Below are 17,030 nucleotides of genomic sequence, written 5' to 3'. Positions count from 1 at the left end.
TTTTTTTTAGGATTTTATCATTCATGGTTTGGAGAAGGCAATGGCAATCCACTCCAGTACTCTTGCCTGGCAAATCCCATGGATGGAGGAGACTGGTAGGCTGCAGTCCATGGGGTCGCTAGGAGTCGGACACAACTGAAGCGACTTAGCAGCAACATCATTCATGGAGAAAAAATGGTGAAAAGGATAGGATAACAAAATAACACTAGTGGAGAATTTATAAAGCTAGACTAAATCTCAATATCATTGTATCAGTATAACAATGGTTTTCATTGATTTTCTCACTTATATTCTTTTTTAATTCTTTCTAAAATTTATTTATTTTTAATTGGCGGATAATTGCTTTACAGTACTGTGTTGGTTTCTGACATATATAACATGAAACAGCCATAGGTATACTTATGTCCCCTTCCTCTTGAACCTCCCTCTCACCCCCAACCCCATCCCACCTCTCTAGGTTGTTCACTTATATACTTTTATGTATGCTGTTTCCTTTGCCAGGAACACTACACACACACACACACACACACACACATACATGCATGCGCCTCTTTTTCTCCTAATCCCTTTAGTCTACGTTTGAATTTTATTTACTCATGAAGCCCTTTCCTGAAGCTTTTGTGTAGATGAAGAACATATATGTTCTCATAGCATGAAGATTTCTATATACTCTTTTTATTTAATGTCTATTGTGGAATCTATGGAGAAGGCAATGGCACCCCACTCCAGTACTCTTGCCTGGAAAATCCCATGGATGGAGGAGCCTGGTAGGCTGCAGTCCATGGGGTTGCTAAGAGTCAGACATGACTGAGCGACTTCCCTTTCACTTTTCACTTTCATGCATTGGAGAAGGAAATGGCAACCCACTTCAGTGTTCTTGCCTGGAGAATCCCAGGGATGGCAGAGCCTGGTGGGCTGCCATTTATGGGGTCGCACAGAGTCGGACACGACTGAAGCGACTTAGCAGCAGCAGCAGCAGCAGCGGAATCTATGGATGAATGGTTGAGAGGGAAGATGTCAGGGAAGACAGGAAAGGTACTTTATCTTTGACTAGAGAAGACTGGCTTCTTTGTCTGTCACTGTAGCCAGTGATTTTCACACTATGATATGGCATCTGGTTTGCAGATCTGTCTCAGGGGCTGGGGAACAGGAAGCATCCCTTTCTGATCAAAGGGACCCTAATTATAGATTTCCTTGATCAAATCATTACCTAAGGCCATTTCCCCCAGGTCTTTTTTGATCCCTGTTTCTAGGGAATCATCTTACAATTCTACAACCAGACTTCTTATGAGCAATGAAAACAGCCCCTGTGATTACAAGGAAGTCCATTCCACCACACTGAGGTATTTGGGGGCTTCTGATATCCTAGGAATGGAATTTTTGTGTTCAAATATTTGTTTGGCATTCAAAATAGTAAAATGTGTCATTATACCACTAAGTGATGAAAATAGGTAATGCATTTTTTTAAAAGAACTGTATCTAACCTCCTTCCTTAAAACAAAACCTATTTTTTCTCTTGTTAAAAAAAAAAACACGCTGCTTTTCAAACGTGTGCTTTTATTCAGCAGTTTTGAATGTTATATTTTGAGAAATGCATATTGTATTCCTCTCGTTATTGTTCTGAACTTAAATACCTCAGTTCCTTTTTGTTTTCTGTGCTTTCCCTCCTAAAGAGGGAATAGGCCTTAAAGGCAGTAGCAACTCAAAGAAATATATTCTTGTATTTTTTACATAGTATCATATATTTTCATAGTATATTTACTTATGCACAGACTTTAAGAGCTAAATGATGATCCTTGGCAGCTTTGCAATCTAGAGAAAAGAAATCCCATCTCTGTTATTGTCTATCAATTTCTGAGGAAAGGGCTCTGATCCTGACTGAGCCACCTGCCCTTCTTTTGACCAAGCACTATGTCCAGGGAACCAGGCTCTCTGAATAGCTAGTTGGTACCGTCAACCCATCTCAGTGGCTCAGGAAAGTAGACCCCTTGATTGACTGTCAACCCATCTCAATGGTTCAGGAAACTAGACCGCTTGTCCACCAAGAAGAAAGAGAACAGAGGGTTCTGTTGTGAGCAGTTGTCGAGAAATAGCTACTGGGTAGCTCCCCTCGTCATGATCCTGTCTTCCGATTCCCAGCTAGTTTTACTTCTAGATGGTGCAATTTCTAAAAAAAAGACCTGGAGAGCAGCTCTCATTGAAAATAGTGAACTAAGCTGGCTCATGTGGATGACATAAGGTGCCCAACTAGATAAACACTGTCTTTTTCCAGGAGTTTATAGTGTAAAACTGATAACACAGTGTCCCTCTGGCCAAGTATTAGGCGAAAGGCCACATAGACATCTGTATAGACACTGAACAAATACATACATTTATTTAAAAAATTGGGATTTAATTGTGCTCTCAAAATGGGTTCATTAAGGAGCCACTCATGCTGGAAGTCTCTTGCTGGAGAGATAGAACTTTATTTTGGAGGTATTCTGATTATCTGAAGAGATCACTTAATGATACACTGCTACCTCAGAGGACAGAAGTAATGAGATTTGAGACAACTCTATCCTATACAAGAGCATACATTTTTCTATGCTAGGAAAACAATGTGAGAGATACCCATTGCCCATAAAAAATAATCATCCCATTCACAGAATTTTCAAATGGAACCAACCAACTACTTAGTGTGAGAAAGTGCTTGCATACTGATTCACTGCAAGGAATAGCAACCTTAATTTTCTTGAACAATCACACCTTCAGAAGAGTTTTTAAACTCTATTCGGGAGAATGGAATTGGTTTCAAATCTTCTCTTTCTCTACCTCCTTAGTGGTTCAAGGCTAATTGTTATCTTGTCCTCCTTCATAAGGAAATCTACAGGTTAGGTAACCAGCATATTGGAGCATAATTGGATTGTAGCTATGTTTATGTTCTGTTTGTCTGAGAAGGTAGAATAAGCCACAGGAGTGGCTTCTGAATGTTCGGACCACTTGGCATGTGCCAATGACAATGCTCTGTGTAGCCACACCTTCAAGTATACATTCTTAAAGATTCATTTTACTTGTTTATACATTAACAAAACATTCATCTGAATATAGCATTTCAGGGCTAAAATAAAAGTGAGAAAATCTCTCATCTAGTTAATGAAAGCCTGCTGCTACGTCACTTCAGTCGTGTCCGACTCTGTGCGACCCCATAGACGGCAGCCCATCAGGCTCCCCCGTCCCTGGGATTCTCCAGGCAAGAACACTGGAGTGAGTTGCCATTGCCTTCTCCAATGCATGAAAGTGAAAAGTGAAAGTGAAGCCGCTCAGTCATGTCCGACCCTCAGCGACCCCATGGACTGCAGCCTACCAGGCTCCTCCATCCATGGGATTTTCCAGGCAAGAGTACTGGAGTGGGGTACCATTGCCTTCTCCCATGAAAGCCTGAGGAAGTAGCAAAGGGGTTGGAGATTAGAAGCTATATAGTATATTGCTATGAGGCATGGCAGGGTAGGAAGAGGAGATGAGAGTTATGAAGAAATTTAGAGCAGTTAGAAAAATGATGTTCATTTAAAAAAAAAAGGTAAAAAGAAAACACTTTAGGGATGAAGACAGAGGACTTAGAATATGGCTGAGATGGTTAGAAGCCAAAAAGAGATGATCCAAGGCTTGTGTACTGAATAAGATAAATCAATCACAATCCAGGGAAATTCTCTAAGCTGTACCTACTGTGGAAATAGCACACACTGAGATTTTCAGTCCTTTAGATGAACAGGTTTTAGAACTTAGGGTAAACCAAGAGAGGATTTTGTTTGCCTGCTTACCCAAAATGCAACCTCAAAGAAACTGCTCTGAACTTGGACTACGATTAGAAGGCTGATGACACAGTAAGTGAGGGATATTTACTCAGTATACTTACAATTAACTATTTTTATTGAGCTTCTACTATGTGACAGATACTCCTCTGGACAGGAAGGATATCAAGGAAACAAGGCAGAAATGGTCTTTAATTCACATAGAATGCTCATATTCTAATCAGAGGAGATAGACAATAAAAAATAATTTAAGGAAAGAGGTGAATGGAGGCAGTGTTATAAAAGGTGAATGACTGGCGCTCCAGGTCAGTGGATAATTTAGATGTGATTTGATTTGGTTTTTACAAGGATTGCTCTGACTGCTGCTTGGTTGACTTGATAAAACAGATCCTGCAAGGGAAGCTGCTGACCTCGTTTTGTTCTTTCTGGGCATCAGGTGACTAAGAGTCAGGAGGTTTCCCCCAAGTATCTGTATTTAACAAAACATAAAGGAGCTTTTGAACTTGGGACTTAGTGGGTATGTCAAGGGAAATTTTTTTAGATCATCTGAACTCAGTTTGTAAAAAGAAGTACATGCACCTTCCCAAACATAAGCAACAAACCTTAGAAGTTACACAATAAATTCTCATGTGAATCTGCAGGTGCTCTCATTAGTAACCTGACAAAAGCCTCTGACCATCCCCATGTTCGTCCACAGTAGATTCTCTTGTGCCTATGTTTCTCCTGTTTCTGAGCCCTGTTAGCTTCTGGGGACTTTCTCACTTCCTGTCTCCAGGATCCGCTGTGTGATTCTGTATGTTCATATCCATCTTTGGGGAGCAAGTCTCTGTGTTCTGGCAGCTGCATGATCCCTGACATGCTTCGTCAAGTGGAAAAAAATTCATAGTCTTCTGAGAGGAAACATATCTCTCCTGGTGGGGGCCCTGTGTGTTCCCTCACGAAACATCCTGTGTAACACTATTAAATAACACCCCTGGCGTCAGCGGCTAGGAATAAGACAGTTCTGTGACTTTTCAGTTGTTTAATGCTCCACATAATATCTGGGAAAGGGAAGGGCAGAAAATTGCTAAGACTAAGGTGTCCGGGAAATGAAACTTCTGGTCCATGGTTGTTGGCATACCAAGGTGCACAAATATCAGGCAGTATTTCCAGAGTGCTCTCTGTTCCTCCCTGGGACTTGCTGTTACTTATTAACAAAGATATTAAGTGTGAAGGACAATAGTTGAATGGCATTGCTCTCTTGCTCTTTGGCAACTCAAACAAATAGTAGCTTTTTTTCTTAGCAGAAAGAATCTAATTTCTGAACAGAGCCAACATAAAAATATTATTGCCTGGTCCTGCAGATTAAAGAATTAGAGTAACAGTTCCTGGTGTTAGGTATTGGTAAATATCTCACCAATAGTGTATAACTTAAAAGCTCACAAAACTGCGATTTTGGATTTTACCCAACCATTTAAAACCAATTATCATCTTCGAACCTGCTATTACAAGCATTGGGATTTATAATGTTTTATTTTTAAAGGAAAGACTACATAGATATTTAGGTTTTTTGTTTTCTGTGTTTTTTTTTTTTTTTTGTCATGTAAAGGATTCACTGTATCAAAGCTTTAACTAGGCTACCTTACGACTGTCAAAGAAGATAGCTGCCTCTCACCCTTGTCCTAATATCTAGTTGCTCTATTAGTGACAGAAAATAAAAATTAAATTTTTGATTTAAAAAATATTCTGGCTAATATACTGTTTAAGGTTAAAATATGTGTTGATTACTTTCTCCCCAAATTATAATTGGTATTATTTGGCATTTTACATATCTAGAAGTATCTCAAGGAAGAAAATTAATATGTTAAGGTAGAATCATATCTTGTAGAAAAGACTTTAAAAGGTTTATTTATTTTTTCTTTTTTGACTATGGTGAGTCTTTGTTGCTGTATGAGACTTCTCTAGTTGTGGCGAGCAGGGGCTACTCTTTGCTGCAGTGTGCAGTTTTCCCAGTGAGGTGGCTTCTTTTGTGGAGCGCAGGCTCTACGTGCTGCAGGCTTTGGTAGCTGCAGTGCAGGGGCTCAGTAGTTGTGGTTTGAGGGCTCTAGAGCACAGGCTCAGTAGTTGTGGGACACAGGCTTGGCTATTCTGTGGCATATGGGATCTTCCTGACCCAAGGATCAAACCTGTGTCCCTTGCACTGCAGGGTGGATTTTTAACCACTGGGCTACCAGGGAAACCTCTCTTGTAAAAAGGATTTAACAGCAGCAGTAAGCCTGGGTTTTGACAGCTACTGGATAAATTTGGAATCCAAAGAAGATAAAATCAAGATACTAAGACATACTTCACTCTGTATAACAAGCTCTAGGTTCATCTATCTTACTTCAACTGACTCAAATTTGTTCCTTTTTACGGCTGAGTAACATTCCATTGTGGGCTTCCCAGGTAACTCAGTAGTAAAGAATCTGCCTGCCACTGCAGGAGACACAGGAGTTGTAGGTTGGATTCCTGGGTCAGGAAGATCCCCTGGAGGGGGAAATGGCAACCCACTCCAGTATTCTTACCTGGAAAATCCCATGGACAGAGAAGCCTGGCAGGCTACAGTCCAAGGGGTCACAAAGAGTCAGACACAGCTGAGTGACTGAGCGTGCAATATTCCATTGTACATATATGCCACAACTTCTTTATCCAACTATCTATCAGTAGACATCTAGGTTGCTTCCATGTCCTGGCTATTGTAGGTAGTGTTGTGATGAACACTTTGGGATACATGTGTCTTTTTGAATTACGGTTTCTCAGAATCTTTGCCCAGTAGTGGGATTACTGGGTCATATGGCAGTTTTATTCCTAGTTTTTGAAGGAAATCTCCAAAGAGAAAAACAAATACCATATTAATGCATATATATGGAATCTAGAAAACATGGTACTGATGAACTTATTTGCAGGGCAGGAATAGAGATGCAGATGTCGAGAATGGACTTGTGGACACAGTGGAAGAAGGAGAGAGTGGGATAAATTGAGAGTAGCATCGAAATACATACATTACCATGTATAAAACAGTTAGCTAGTGGGAAGTTGCTGTATAACACAGGGAGCTCAGCCTGGTGCTCTGTGATGACCTAGAGGGGTGGGATGGGGGTGGTGGTGGGTGGAAGGCTCAAGAGGGAATATATATATATATACACTTATGGCTGATTCATGTTGTATGGCAAAAACTAATACAACATTGTAAAGCAATTATCCTCCAATTTAAAAAAAAAAACATACTGAAACATGTTTTAATCAGTCACACTGTAAAATTTTGCCAGGTAATGGAGCTCATTAAAGGAAAGAGTATATTTTGTGTTAACTGTATTTAATATTCAAGCATCCCAGAAGTCCATGATATCATATACTTCTAGCTTTCTGGGAAGCTTTACCAGTTCATTAGGTTGGAAGCATTGTACAAAGTTCTTGTGCTTACCAAGTTCTGTAGCCTTTAAATACATCTTTAGGGATAAAGACACAGGAGTAACACCCTTGCAGAGTCAGTGAAATGGAGGAGAGCACTCTTGCTAGTGTTTTCTCACCTCATTAACAAAAAAGCATCCCATAGTGTACAAAAAAAATCTTAGAGATTGATATTGGAAAATTCAAATTACCATTTCTTTGCAGTCAAGTAGTAATTCCCTGCTGAATGCAGATGAATTTATATGATTTGAAATACAGTTAATTCAAAACACTGCATGCTTGTACTTTGGAATCGTTGGTCCCATTAGGTATGAACTCAGACATGTTTATTTTCTTCAAAGTGAAACAAGGATTCTGATTACTTTTTAATAGGAAAAGAATGGAGTTGGCAGGACTATACATAAAAACATCCTTTTATCCCTGTTACCTTAGTGATTAAGTGTTTAATACAGAAACAGATGAAATTTTTATTGAACAGCAGATCCAGGATAGAGATGCTAGTTAGACAGCCTCCTAATTGCAGGGTATCCTTGGAAGAGAGAGCCCTCTCCCAGGAAATTGTTTACTTAGCATTTAATAATGGTCATGGAATACCAGTATCTAAATGTTACTTAAAGATGTCCTCTTGAATTTCAAATTAATAACAGCTTACATTTTGCTTAGGTTCTTGTTTGATAAAATATTTTCATTTCCCTACAAATTTTTTGTGTGATCCTCTTGAGTCACTGTGAATTTAAATGTGCCTTTTCACTCAGCGTGACAGGAAGGATGCCCCTTTCACTGATAATCAGTAGGGTTATAAAACCCCCTGGAAACTGTGAAAGGGTTAAGTACTCTTCAGCTCTTCTTCATATTTATCCTGTGTGGACATATATTTGAAGCTCAGAACTACCCATTGATCCCAAATGTATGGTATGGCCTTCCTAATTGTAGTTGTCTAGTTGCTGTTGTGTCCAATTTTTTTTGCTACCTCATGGACTATAGCCCATCAGGCTCTTCCATCCATGGGATTTCCCAGGCAAGAATATTAGAGTGGATTGCCATTTCCTCCTCTAGGGGATCTTCCTGACCCAGGGATTGAACCCTAGTCTCCTGCATTGGCAAGTGGATTCTTTACCACTGAGCCACCAGGAAGCCCTTACCAAATTGATGCTGGGACTTGAAATTTTGAGTAAATTTTGATGTGGGACTTGAAATTTTGAATAAATTTTAAGTTGTTTAAACTGCTGATAGATAATAACTAAATAGCAGTGGGCTGAGATTTATGAAAGTGTTATTCAATTTCCTGGGTTCAGTGCCAGTCAGAACTTGAATAAGGGATTTATATATTCTGTAAAAGGTCAATAACATAATTAGGTTATAGGTTATCTTCATACAGTTAAATGTGTGTGAATAGAAAATGGAAAATTTTGAGTTTTTGGAAGAAAGCTGATAGTCAAAATGGCATATTAGAAATTTCACAGTAATGAGAACCAGCTATGGAATTAACTAAAGCCCACAGATTTGTCTTGGAGGAGCTCATGGGAAAACAGTCTCATTAAAAAAAAATATTGCTTGGCTAGAGGAGACAATTAAAAGATGTCTTGATAATATGATATGCTTGTGGCCATCTCTTCATGGATAATTGAAAAAAAATTTATATGAGCAGAGAAAACCTGATAAAAGGAAATTTGGCAAAATAATGTATTTTTAAGGAAAAAATACTAGTTTACTGCTTACCAAGTGTTTTGCGAGTATATTCTTATTAAAGCAGTATAACTTGGTTAAAAGTTGAAGATTATAAAATCTCCATAACCACATAGTTTTAAATGACTTAGTACTTTTAGAGTGATCCCTCATTGTTCTGTTCTAATTCAAAGGTACATTGAGAATCTGTTATGATTCAAAGACACACTGAGTTTGAATCTGTGCAGGTCATTTCTTTTAAGATTCAGAAACGAATTTCTATTTTGTGCTTCATCTGTTACCAAAAATGAATATTGAATTGAAAGTAAATTTTAATTTTAAGTGCCATGATGAATATTTAGAAGGTTCTTCAGTAATGTACTGTTATTTATTTCTTGCAGGCTTGTACGGCATATGTGGATTTTATGATTTCTGTGGCCAAATTGATTCGTCAGGAAAGAGGACTGCCCATAGATGAAAACCAGCTTTCTTTGGAAATGAATAAAGTTATGGATTTGGAAAAAGAAATTGCCAATGTAAAACACATATTCTCTTATACAATGAATAATGTCAACTGCTTTTTATTTCTTTCTCCTCTCTATTGTATTTTAAGGGTAAAAGGTACAGCTCCTCAACTAAGTGATAAAAATGTACAGCTCAGTAATGGATCATTGACTTCAAGAGGACCTTTGAAACTGGAGTTTTTCAGTAAACCAAATTCCAGACATCCAGGAGACATACTAAGTTTGACAAATATTAAACTAGATTTGTTTAATGACCTATTATAACCGGAGCACGTCAAGATCTTAACTATTTGCAGTCACACTGTTGTTGAGATGCCCTTGAGATTCAGGACACATGTGATGACTATTCAGCAAAGCTGTTTTAATTTTAATGTATACAATTTTGCTTTATTTTAAAGTTTTAAAATTTAAGGTGACCACAGAAATTGTCTCTATCCCTTTGCTAAGAAGTATTAGCCTCTTAACATGGCCACACTACCATATGAAATTCACTGAGTTCAGACTGTCAGGCTGCTTATTAGCTCAGGGGAGATCTGACAGGAGGAGTTTATCAGCAAAGCCAAAGGGGTCTGTTGCTGAGATTCCTCTGGTTCTGGGTCAGCCCTTAGAGGCTGAGTTGGCACATTCTGTTCTGACGTTCCTCTGACAGGATCTGCAGTCTCAAGCAAGTGAACTCTGTCTAAACAGCATCCAGGTTATTGACTGATCTCATAGTCAGTTTCAGTCTAGGATCCACAGAGCTGTGACATTGCCACCAGCAACCTACAGTCCTAAATCCCCATCTGCTTGGCAGTTTGCCATCAGAATCTTGAAAATGAAAGATCTTCGAGGGCAATTTTAGCTTTCCTGGGGCCACATGAAACTAAAAGTCTAGAATCAGAACCAGACATTGGTTGGAGCTGCAGCTGGATGAGTGGCAGTTTGATGGGTTACACATGGTTCTGTGTTGGAAACAGAATTCTTAGAGAAGCATAGTTTATTACCCTGGGTTTTTACCAATTGTACCTTATCAGACTGTGTGCTCCTTTGATCAGCCTCAGCTCTATAATAGTCGTATCTTACTTCAAAATTCTTTGTGTCTATATTTTCTCTCCTCTCAGACACTGAGATTTAGTGGGGTCTTAGTGCTCTCTGAATCACCTATGTGTCTCTAACAATGTCCAGCATATCACTGCAGGCAGATTTTACAAACATAATCTTTAAGTTGTTGTTGTTCAGTTACTCAGTCATATCCAACTCTTTGTGACCCAGAGGACTACAGCATACCAACCTTCTCTATCATTCACTATCTCTTGGAGTTTGCTCAAACTCATGTCCATTGACAAGTTGTCCATTGTCGCCCCCTTCTCCTCTTGCCCTCAGTCTTTCGCAACATGAGGGTCTTTTTCAATAAGTCAGCCCTTCGCATCAGGTGTCCAAAGTATTGGAGTTTCAGTTTAGCATCAGTTCTTCCAGTGAATATTCAGGGTTGATTCCTTTAGGATTGACTGCTTTGATCTCCTTGCTGTCAAAGGAACTCTCAAGAGTCTTCTCCAGCACCATAGTTTGAAAGTATCAATTCTTTGGCACTCAGCCTTCTTTATGGTCCAACTCTCACATCCATACATGATTACTGGAAAAACCATAGCTTTGACTATACGGACCTTTATCAGCTAAGTGATGTCTCTGCTTTTTAATACATATACTTTCTAGGCTTGCAATAGCTTTTCTTCCAGGGAGCAAGCGTCTTTTAATTTCATGGCTGCAGTCACAATCTGTAGTGATTTTGGAGCCCCAGAAAATAAAGTCTGTCACTGTTTCCATTGTTTCCTCATCTATTTGCCATGAAGTGATGGAACCAGGTGCCATTTTTTTTGAATGTTGAGTTTTAAGCCAGCTGTTTCGCTCTCTTTCACCTTCATGAAGCGGCTCTTAAGTTTCTCTTTACTTTCTGCCATTAGGGTAGTGTCATCTGCTATCTTAGGTTGTTGATATTTCTCCCGGCAATCTTGATTCCAGCTTGAGAGTCATCCAGCCTGGCATTTTGTATGACATACTCAGCATAGAAGTTAAATAAGCAGGATAACAATATACAGCCTTGTCATAATCCTTTCCCAATTTTGAACCGGTTGTTGTTCCATATCCAGTTCTAACTGTTGCTTCGTGACCTACATACAAGCTTCTAGGAGGCAGGCAAGGTGGTCTGGTATTTCCACCTCTTTAAGAATTTTCCACAGTTTTTCGTGATTCGTACAGTAAAAGGCTTTAGTGTAATCAATGAAGCAGAAGTAGACTTTTTCTGGAGTTCTCTTGCTTTTTCTATGGTCCATCAGATGTTGACAATTTGATCTCTGATTCCTCTACCTTTTCTAAATCCAGCTTGTGTACTTGGAAGTTCTCAGTTCACCTTTTGTTGAAGACTGGCTTGAAGGACTTTGGGCATTACCTTGCTAGCAAGTGAAATGAGAGCAACTGTGAGGTTTGAACATTCTTTGGCATTGCCCTTCTTTGGGATTGGAATGAAATCTGACATTTTCCAGTCCTGTGACTGCTGCTGAGTTTTCCAAATTTGCTGGCATGTTGAGCACAGCACTTTAATAGCATAATTTTTAGGATGTGAAATAGCTCAGCCGGAATTCCATCACCTCCACTAGCTTTGTTCATAGCAGTGCTTCCTAAGGCCCACTTGACTTCACACTCCATGATGTCTGGCTCTAAGTGGGTGCCCAGACCATTGTGGTTACCTGTGTCATTAAGACTTTTTGGTACAGCTCTTCTGTGTATTCTTGCCATCTCGTAATATCTTCTGCTTCTGTTAGGTCCATATTGTTTCTGTCCTGTATTGTACCCATCTTTGCATGAAATGTTCCCTTGATATCTGATTTTCTTGAAGAGATCTCTAGTCTTTCCCATTCTATTGTTTTCCTCTATTTCTTTTCTTTTTTCACTTAGAAAGGCTTTCTTCTCTCTCCTTGCTATTCTTTGGAACTCTGCATTCAAATGGGTATGTCTTTCCTTTTCTCCTTTGCCTTTCACTTTCTTCTTTTCTCAGCTCTTTGTAAGGCCTCCTCAGACAACCATTTTGCCTTTTTGCATTTTTCTTGAAGTAAATAAATAAATCCGTGAACTGAAATCACGAGTCATTGTTAACTAGAGAAATAATTCCCATTTTTACCTTTTGTCTCTCTTCACTTAAAATTGCTTCTACTCCTTTCAACCACTAGTTGGGGAGTTGTTATTGAAATTTTCTTTTTTCAGTCAGTGAAAACAGTAATACTGGATGATGATGATATTACTAAACTCGTTAGGCCACATGAGCGGACAGTCACAGAAGTAAGTGCTAGCACTCTCCTCAGATAATTTGGCACCTACCTACACTGTGTACTAGGGATTTTCTTGGTCTCACTTGCCTTCAGTTCTTGGCAGAAATCATTGTGGGTGTCCGTATGTGTGTTTTCCTGTCTGAATTTTAACTAGGACACTGAATGGTGGTGGGTAGCAGACAGAGTGGGAGAAGGCAATGGTAACCCACTCCAGTGTTCTCGCCTGGAGAATCCCAGGGACGGGGGAGCCTGGTGGGCTGCTGTCTATGGGGTCGCACAGAGTCGGACACGACTGAAGCGACTTAGCAGCAGTAGCAGCAGCAGAGTATTTGAGGGATTAATTGGAAATGACTTTATTCAAGAAAATCATTATATGAAATAGCCACAGGCACAACTGTGCTGCCCATTAGCCATGGAAGGAAGGAGGGCTGCAAATATTGCTGATGTTTTTCGTTGTTATAAAAATATAAAATGATATTTGAAGACCGCATGGACTGTAGCCTGCCAGGCTCCTGTGTCCATGGGATTTCCTAGCCAAGAATGCTGGAGTGGGTAGCTCCAGGGAAATCTTCCTGACCCAGGGATCAAACCCAGGTCTCTTGCATTGCAGGCAATGTCCTGCACTGCTTGCCGATTCTTTACTGACTGAGCCAGCAAAGAAGCCCTCAGACTTAACACTAACCAAATCTTGATGATTGTTACTAAATATACTTAAAATCTTTTAATTTCTCTTTTCATCTTGATGTGACAAGATAAATCATGAAACAAATACAGAATATAAAAACAAATATAATTATGTTGTACCAATGCCATATTTCTTTCCCCCTTGTATAAAGGTGTATTTTTCAAAAGAATTCTTGATCTAAAATAATAATAAAACATTAAATCCATAGGCTACAACTAAATCTGAAGATCGAAATGATCCAATGCTTCTTTATAACAAAATGACATTAGCTGAGGTCCAAAATAAATTTTCACTGGAATTCAGTGGGAAGGTAAGTAGCAAGATTTAAGTACTTATTATGTCATTTTCAAAGTTAATATTAAAATGAAGTTAAAATTCAATGATTTTTTAATTTATTGAGATAAATTGAACATCAAAATGAATTTAGATGATACCAATCATTTGATTTTAGGAAAAGACTTGAAAAAAACTATTCTATTTATATTTAATTAGAGTGAATTTCAAAGATAAAAAGCCTTTTCAAAGCAGCTATGGAATAGTATTAGAAAGTATCATAAAAAAGGATTTAGAAACATTAAAAGGGAAAATCCTTCTGAAAGGCCATTATATAACTATGGGACTTGGACAGTCATATAATATGTACCAGAATTCTTACCTCCAAAAAAAGAATAATTTATTCATAGAACTTGCCATGTTCTCATCAGGGCCATCTATGGAGGTGTTCAAAGCAATAATGGAGAGATAGAACACAGGAAACAGAAAAATCTGTGGGTACCATTTATAAATGTCAATTGACATCTTTTTGCTTAGTAGTAATTCCTTAGCTAGTATCTAATAATCTTTTCTAAGCTATGCGTATATTCTGTGTGTGAGCTGATGCACACAATTGAATAATGAAGCAACATTCATAAAATCTACAAACTACCACATTCAGTGATGGAATTCTATTTGGAATTGCAATAAACAATTGCAGTTGTTGTTTTGTTTATTGTCTAATTGCAATAAACAAGGAATTTCTTACATAAAGCTTTTTAATAAGTGTTTAATAAATGTTTTGAAAAAATAGTCCATGCCACTAAAAGAAATCAAGAAAAGCCATAGCACCTCATACTGAGTAAGTGATCAGTGTATTTATGTACTTCTAGGTAGCCTAATATATCTGTAATCTTAAACATTCTCAAGCATTGAAATGTGACATTTCAGCAAGATTTGCATAGTCTTCACTTTTGCTATCTTTTCTTATATCCATTGGTGGTTGAATACCCACAATTCCCACTGAAAGAATAATAGAGAAACAAGATTCTATCTCTCAGTAACTCCAAATCCAGCTTCTGAAGTGTGAAAACTGCATGTCTATATAGACCTGACATTGATAGCGTAAAATACGTTTTGTTCATCCTCACGAGACCATGTGTGTTGTGTCATTACCATTACTTATACCTCTGCTAGAACAATAGTGTGCTTTCACCTTCATGTACAACACAGTCTCCACTGAAATGGATTACTGTGTTAAAACGAATTGTCTGTTAACATACACTTTTAAGGAATATGCATATTATACCCATTTAAATTTTTGCTTAAACCTAGAAAACATTATAGCTAAATTTCTTTTTCTCTCTTCTGGCTAGACCAAGAATATGACATTGAGCCTGATTTCTACCATATGACTACTACTCTTAGAGGCTTTGTTATTGCTCTTAAATGGTTGGTTTAATTCTGCATTTAAATAATTATGCTGCAGAACTAATTTTTATTCAAAAACTGACAGAAGCAATTAAAGAAGAAGCCCAAACAAATATCACACTGACCATTGTGATAATTATATAGGATACAATTGACACTGTAACCATGTCTGACCATGTAACCATAACTGATTCTTGGAACCAAGAAGAAAAATCCATAATTACTGAATGTTTTGTGCCTGATTTTTTCCAGCCATTCAGCTGGTCAAATTTCACAAATGAAATCATGTCAACTGTGAATATCAATATTCCACATGAGGAAGAAGTGATTGTTTATGCTCCAGAATATTTAACCAATCTTAAGCTCATTCTTGCCAAATATTCTGCCAGGTAGGTATGTCAGCGTCCCCATGTCCCCAAAGTTTGCATTTAATATCATTCTTTAGAAGCTTTGCAGCCTCATCTTTTCTGTTGCTGGGTGGTGGGTTTTTTTATACAGAGATCTTCAAAATTTAATGTCCTGGCGGTTCATAATGGATCTTGTAAGCAGCCTCAGCCGAAACTACAAGGAGTCCAGAAATGCTTTCCGCAAGGTGAAGAAAAAATCTCTCTTTTCTTAAGACTTAAAGCATAAAGAGATCCATGGTTATGAAGGCTTGCCATGTCCATTGCTAGAATGTGGTAAACTTTGCGAAGAGACAGAAGGCCAAATGTTGCTTACTTTGCCTGTATTCAAGCCGTGTTGCCTAGGAAAGCCAGGTTTCAGGTGCTCTGTTGTCCTGTCTACTTTGGCACCATGATTGAATTGCCCTGGAAGGAAGGGCATTTGGTTATTTACACAGTTCATGAAAGAGTACTGGCTTGGTTTGGTGTTGTGTTCCAAGTAATTTCAGGGCTATCTATCTCAATTAATTTGATTTTTCTAGTACTCACAGCACAGTAGACATACAAACAGATGGACTACATTGTGTGGATTACCCACTGAGAACACACCTACCTGGAGATACCCTTAAGACCTTTTATTGGGCTGTACCCATATTATTTAAACAATCATCATTTTGGTCCTAATGTGAGGGGAAAGACAAAGTCCTAATGTGAAAAAGAAGAAATTCTCACAAATGTATTGGTTGGTGTCATGAGAAGGGAATAATTCTCATTGATTGAAATTTTTAATATTTTACCCTTTAAAAGAAAATGTAGATATTTTAAAAATTAAAGAAGATAAAAGCTGTGTTTTGCTAAATTTTCCTTCCACAAATGTATCCCTTTATTGGTACTTAAATGTGTACACATGCAGTTCTTCTAAGTACTGGAAGTTCAGCAAAAGCATTGAAAAACAGCAATGTGTTTTCTTGTATACCAGGTCTCTCCCTTGGTACATATATTGAATATTGCTTCATGTTTATGTTTATGCAGTGGCAACAGCATTATTTTGAGATTTGGCGGGGCAGAGTTTTTTCCCTAAGGTGGTCCAGAAGGATATTAACTTGCAGTAGCCAACAGTTCTTCTAGGACTTGCTATTGAAAATATTCCTTATTTCCAGATCATATATAAGTAATAATTCTATTGGATTACATTTTTTCCTGTGCACGGACATCCTGACGTGTGAGGAGAAGCAATGAATATTGAAAGAATTTGAGATGTAAGAGTAGAGTCCTATGAAATCTGTGCTCTCACCGCACTTCGGCTATCTACGCCTGCTCAAATGCCATTTCCTTTCTCTCTCCCATAGGCTCTTTATGGCACAACATCAGAAACAGCAACTTGGAGGCGCTGCGCAAACTATGTCAATGGGAATATGGAAAATGCCGTGGGAAGGCTCTATGTGGAAGCGGCATTTCCTGGAGATAGTAAACATGTGGTAATGTTTTCAGCACAGTACTCTATCAGTTTGCATCAATGGGAAGTCACAATAGTCCATCATTTCCTAAAATTTTACTGATTGGCTGAGAAC

The 17,030-nt window shown here is 38.4% G+C and overlaps 1 protein-coding gene across 5 annotated transcripts in view; it reads left to right on the top strand.

The window, feature by feature from the left end:
- MME (membrane metalloendopeptidase) overlaps window positions 1-17,030 on the top strand; it is a 116,855-nt gene that overhangs the window by 50,475 nt on the left and 49,350 nt on the right. For all 5 annotated transcript variants that reach the window (XM_061417932.1, XM_061417968.1, XM_061417949.1 and 2 more), the window contains 5 exons: window positions 9,284-9,418; window positions 13,602-13,703; window positions 15,329-15,465; window positions 15,575-15,668; window positions 16,809-16,937. In XM_061417932.1, the coding sequence (XP_061273916.1) occupies window positions 9,284-9,418; window positions 13,602-13,703; window positions 15,329-15,465; window positions 15,575-15,668; window positions 16,809-16,937 (597 nt within the window). The remainder of the gene's footprint in view (window positions 1-9,283; window positions 9,419-13,601; window positions 13,704-15,328; window positions 15,466-15,574; window positions 15,669-16,808; window positions 16,938-17,030) is intronic.

The sequence above is a fragment of the Bos javanicus genome, chromosome 1 (assembly GCF_032452875.1).
Source record: "Bos javanicus breed banteng chromosome 1, ARS-OSU_banteng_1.0, whole genome shotgun sequence".
Taxonomy (NCBI): domain Eukaryota; kingdom Metazoa; phylum Chordata; class Mammalia; order Artiodactyla; family Bovidae; genus Bos; species Bos javanicus.
This window is presented reverse-complemented; position numbering and strand designations above follow the sequence as displayed.